Here is a 6,000-nt window from a genome sequence, read left to right on the forward strand (position 1 = left end):
TTTAAATTATAAATGATGAATACTATCATATTGTTTATTGAGCAGTCAAGCATCACAGCTTGTCCAGGGAAACACCTGCAACCTATTAGCGTTCTATTGTCCCTGGAGCCTGATCCTCTTTTCTGAGCATCTCCATGCCCACAGGAATGTTACCGTGCTTGTTGTAACTCTGAGCTCAGCTTCCAAATAACCTTTGTGCAGTATGGTTAGTGTAGCGGTTAGTGCAACACCATTACAATGCCAGTGATCTGCGCTCTCTCTAAGGAGTTCTCCCCATGACCTGCGTGGGGTTTCTCCTGGTGCTTCAGTTTCCTCCCACCCATCAAAAACGTACAGGGTTTTTAGGTTAATTTAAAATAATTGGGTGGCATGGGTTTTAAATGACTGGAATGGGCTTCTACTATGTTGTCTTGTTAAAATTCCCCTTCCCATTTCCCACACTGACCTGTCTATCCAGGGCCTGCCCCACTGCCAGAATGAGGCCCAACATAACGTAAACTGAAAGAACAACACCTCATATTCTGCCTGGGCAGTCTACAGCCCAATGTTATGAACAATTAATTTTCAAAATTCAGATAATAAGGGATGATTCATCTGTCATCCATCTTCCTCTCTGAGAGTACAGTCTTCGCCATTGGAATGTTTTCCCCTTGATGCCCATTGTCTTCAGTTACTGATGTTGGTCAGTGGTTCCATTCATATCAAGGCAGTCAGTCACTCTCACCTCACCTCTGGAATATGATCCCTTACAGCACTTTGCTGTTGACTGAGAAGAGATGATGGGGGTGGGGGGGGGGGGGGGGGGGAAGAGGGTGCATTTAGCCAAATTTGGTTGGCTTTACTTTTTTGTCACATTGTAACTGTACTGGAGTGGCACAGATAAAGGCACAGTAATTTGTGGTGCACGGATCTTCAGTATTGTTTGGTTGCATGGCCATTGTTATATCCGGTACTCTCAACTTTGTGTCAAGTGGCATGAATTGAATTGGCTGGAGAGTGGCATCTATGACGATGGGAAACTCAGGAGGAAGCCAAGGTGGACCACTAGTACTACTGACTGACTGAATGTTTCCACCTTGTCTTTAACTACCATACGCTGGTTCTAACTTTACTCAAGACGGGAATATTTCATATGCTGCTCCTACACTCATAAAACATCTCAGGTTCCTTTGGTAAAGATAGAGGGATGGACATGAAAGTCAAAAGCCTTTAGATGCTGGAACAAAATTAGCCACCATCATTAGAAAAGCAGTCATTGCAGCCCCAGCAACTCGGGTTCAAATCCACTGTCATCTGGATGGAGTCTATATATTCTCCCTGAGTCTGCATTGGTTTCTTCCAGGTGCTCCTGTTTCCTCCCACTCTCCAAAGTCATATGGGGTTGGTAGGTTCATTGATCACAAGGGTGTAATTAGGTGGCTCACGCTCTTGGGCCAAAAGGGTCTGTAACCGTGCTGTATCTAAATTTAAATTAAATTTAAAAACAGAAACTGAGGAGAAACACTCAACATGGCAAGTAGCATTTGAGATCACAATAAAAGACTCAACATTTCATGGTCAAAGAATCTTTATAATGCAATGCAGAAATACTGGGCGATGAAGTTTTCCACTCTACTATGCCAAATTTCAATGGAACTTTGATTGAACAGAATGTTATTTTTAGTGATTTCTAATCTCAATTCTTTGGTACTGTTATGGGTTATATTATATTATATTATACATAAATATGTCTTTAATAGAGATAGATTGTGGCAGTTTAGTGTTGGTCACTTCACTAACAGATACACTTCACATCTCATTTAAAATGCAAGAGCTTTGCTGAACCTACACATTCAGGCATCAGTGATTTTACAAAGACAATGGAACTGCTTTGGAAAGAACTTCAAAAGCAGGTGCAAATGAAAAGTCTGGGCTCAAAGTGCTGATAAAGATCTTTCAAAGCTTGGGTCTGGAGCCTTGGGAGTGCTGGTTCTGGTTTTTACAAGCAGAGAGAGAGAAAAAAAAAACAAACAGGATTCTTCTCTTAGAGCAGTGGTTCCCAACCTTTTACTTTCCACTCACATACCACTTTAAGTATTCCCCATGCCATAAGTGTTCTGTGATTAATAAGGGATTGCTTAAGGTGGTATGTGGGTGGAAAGAAAAAGTTTGAAAACCACTGTTTTAATCATTCCAAATTGATTTGTTATGTGCACAGTTTCATAACTCCAAAGGAAATGGGCCAATGACAATTTTTCTCAAGCAAAATATTTCAGTAATAATTGGGTCTAGAGCAGTGATTCTCAACCTTCCCTTCCTACTCACATACCACCTTAAGCAATCCCTTACTAATCACAGAACACTTATGGCATAGGGAATACTTAAAGTGGTATGTGAGTGGAAAGTAAAAGGTTGGGAACCACTGTCTTAGAGAGAGAGAAAAAAATCAGTTCCATAGTAGGAATGAGGCTGCAACATGCCAAGCTAACAGGCTTGTTGAAAACCCCATTTTGAAGATGGGTTGTGAGTTCTGAGTTCAGCCTGTTCAAACCCCTTATAGTCCTTACAAGAGGAAATGGCTGGTGAGAGTGTTTCTCCTGAAATAAGGGAAACAAGAGGAACTCTGTGGTGATCTAGAAGAAGAGGTTATCATTTGGAAAACCCGTGATGGGCCAAGTTTCTTCAGAAAGACATTGAAGTGACTGATTGGAGGAAATCAATTTGTGTGTGTCCAAAGAGCAGTGAATCTCTCCCCGAAACCAACAAGAACCTTCCTGAGTGGTAACCATTCAACTTTAAGGACCAAAACCTGGTGGAAATTATAAATGTTAAACTCTGTGTACAGTATAAGAATTGCCTGATGTCGGTGAACTTGGAGAAGTGAGACATGAATAATCGGTCTGTGAAACAAAGAACTTTCCTGATCATATACACATTATATACACATCCACTGAGAATTAGAAGGGGTTAAGATAAGTTAAGTCAAGGTAATAGTAATAAGTTAAAGTTTGATCTTGTTTTTATGTTTAAAGAAAATTAAAAGCAACTTTTGTTTATGCAACCATTGTCTTGTTGATTTTCTATTACTGCTGGGTTTTGGGGTCCTCTGGACTCGTAACAGTACCAAGGTGATATTTTGAGGAAATTCTGTGTGATCATACAGAGTTTTGTTCAATGACTATGGAAGACATTCTGGACTTGGAGGAATGAGTCAATAAGAATTAGAAGCTACTTTCAGCAAATTTTTTACAATGATTTTCATTAAACTTCTGTAAATTCTGTGACTTTATATAGGTATGGGCACTGAGTTGATTCAGTAAAGACAGTTACCATTTTAATGCAGTCAAACTCATTTCACATTGATCACTTTGTCCCTCTGGTTGCAGTATTTTGATGAATTCAGAAGCAACCTGATAACCAGCCAGGACCCTGAACAGCAGGAAGCACTAAATGCATGCTTCGGGAAGCTAATGGAAGGAGTGGATCAGAGCTTGCTCATCAAGAACAGAGACAGGTAACAAGCAATATTGATGTGGTATCTTTACATAATCTGGATGGACCTCTCAATTCACTTATAATCAACATTTATGAATCTGCACATCTATATCCCTATCTGAAGACCAAATACCACAAAACATGTTCTGTAATTACCCAAGGAGCACTGGATAAACCTAGAGGAGATTTAAAAAAGATTAAGGGTGGTGGGTGCATGGAGCACCCTGCTAAAGGAATCTTAATGTTTAAAAGGCATTTAGATATGTACATGGATAGGAAAGGTTTAAAGGGATATGGGCCAACTGCAGACATATGGGACTGGATTGGGAACTCAACCTGGACAGCATGGATATGTTGGGCTGAAGGGCCTGTTTCAATTTGGTAAAATTCTATGACCATTAACCCAGAGGCTAATATACCACTAATGCATGATCATTACCTTGCCATGATCTTATATGAGTGGTCACTGGCATAAAGGGATAACTAGGCAAGATTTTTCATAGTTCTTTTGTTTTCTTTTGACAACAAAGGAGCTCGTTTGCCCCATCAAATCTATTCTAGTTTTTTTTCTCTCTCTCTCTCTCTCTCTCTCTCTCTCTCTCTCTCTCTCTCTCTCTCTCTCTCTCTCTCTCTCTCTCTTAGTGTCAGACTCAGACAGGGTGGAAACTGCTCCTTTGGTCCAACTTGCCCACACCAACTTAAATATACCACTAGTCCCACCTGTTCTGGATTTGGCCCTTATTCTTCTAAACCACTTCTCTAGACCCAATTGTGACCAAAATATTTTGCTTGAGAAAAATTGTCATTGACCCATTTCCTTTGGAGTTATGAAACTGTGCACATAACGAGTCAGTTAGGTACAATTAAAACAGTGGTTTTCAAACTTTTTCTTTCCAGTCACATAGTACCTTAAGTAATCCCTTACTAATCACAGTGCATCTATGGCATAGGGATTGCTTAAGGTGGTATGTGAGTAGAAAGAAAAAGTTTGAAAACCTCTGCTCTAAAGCCATCCTATCCATGTATCTGTCCATTTTTCTATGAAACATTGCTATAATACCAGCAGCCTGTTTCATACACCCGCCACCCACTGTGTAAAAAAGTTACCTCCCTCACTTTAAACGTATGTTCTTTGATTACTGATTCCCCTACTCAGGACAAGAGTTTTTGTGTCCACCTGATCTATTCCCATCATGATTTTGGATAGCTCTGTATAAAGCCTGGCCTGCTCAACTTATCCCTATAGCTCAGGCCCCCGAGTCCTGGCAACATCCTTGGAAATCTTCTCTGCACTCTCTCCAGTTTGATAACATCTTTCCTGTATAATGGTGACCAAAACTGAACACAATACTCCAGCAATCTCTTCCCTTGCTTCCCATAACATCCTAGGATACACTTGTTCAGGTCCTTCATGCATTTCCAGACCTCTGGCACCACCTCCTTTGTAAAGTTGATATGTTCCAGGATATCACTATGCCATCCCTGAGCCCACTAAGTTCTCTGTCCTACTCCACACTAAATACAGGCAAAAAATGTTCATTAAGATCTCTCTCATTTCCCAAGGCACCACATATAGATAACTCCAGTGATCCTTGAGGGGACCCACTCTCTCCCCAGCTTTATTTTTAGTTTTAAATACTTAAAGAATCATCTGGGCTCTCCTTTATTTTATCTTCTGGGATCAGGAGAGCCCAGCGGAAATATCTCATGGCCCTTTTTTTTTGCCCTCCTAATCTCCTTCTAAACCATACTTATACTTTCCTCAAGTGTCTCACATATTCCTAGTTGCCGATACCTTGTGTCTGCCTCTTTCTTTCTTGCTCAATTCGTCACCCAAGTGTACATAACTGCCCTTCAATCTAACAGGAACATGCTCTTCCCACCTCACTTTAAAAAGTCTCCCACTTGGAGAGGTCCTTTACCTTCCAACAGCGTCTACCAATCAACCCTTATTAAGTTCCTATCTGATGCCACTGAAATTGTCGATCCCCCAATTAAATTTCCAACTTTAAATATTGAAATGTGTTCCTACTCAACGGAAGTATGAAGAACCCATCTTGCCCTCTTTCCTTTTTCAGGTTTACACAGAATGTGTCAGTGTTTAAACGTGAAGTGAGTGAGACTTTGCGCATTTGCTCACCAGCCGGTTGCCCTGTGAGATCTGTCGATATGATGAACTGATGGGAAGAGTTGCAGTGAGCGTTAAGACAGTTTGTCTCTGACCACCTACAAAATAAATGTCTTTTTCATTGTGTGGCAATAATGATCTCTAGAGATTGGAAAGTGCGAAAAATATCCGAAGTTCAGATGGATTTGTATCTGAGCTAATGTCTCATCTGTTGCTTGTTCCTCGCTGGTCCAAGTACAGTGCCTTTGCTAGGGTTGGGTACAATGCAATACCCTTCTCAATGGGCAGGTTTTGGATTCTAGGAGAATGGGTTCATTATTCCAGTAACTTGTCAGCCCCACATCAGCATCCCATTGCTGAAAATTTTCATCCAAGCTACCTGTTTTGTGGCATATAAA

The 6,000-nt window shown here is 40.7% G+C and overlaps 1 protein-coding gene across 2 annotated transcripts in view; it reads left to right on the forward strand.

Annotated features, from left to right (window-relative positions):
* Nucleotides 1-5,737, forward strand: part of LOC138743479 (ran-binding protein 17-like) — a 726,783-nt gene extending 721,046 nt beyond the window's left edge. For both annotated transcript variants that reach the window (XM_069898924.1, XM_069898925.1), the window contains 2 exons: nt 3,366-3,493; nt 5,553-5,737. In XM_069898924.1, the coding sequence (XP_069755025.1) occupies nt 3,366-3,493; nt 5,553-5,655 (231 nt within the window). In that variant the 3' untranslated portion in view covers nt 5,656-5,737. The remainder of the gene's footprint in view (nt 1-3,365; nt 3,494-5,552) is intronic.
* The last annotated feature ends 263 nt before the right edge of the window (nt 5,738-6,000 follow it).

This window comes from Narcine bancroftii, chromosome 9, assembly GCF_036971445.1.
Source record: "Narcine bancroftii isolate sNarBan1 chromosome 9, sNarBan1.hap1, whole genome shotgun sequence".
Lineage (NCBI taxonomy): Eukaryota > Metazoa > Chordata > Chondrichthyes > Torpediniformes > Narcinidae > Narcine > Narcine bancroftii.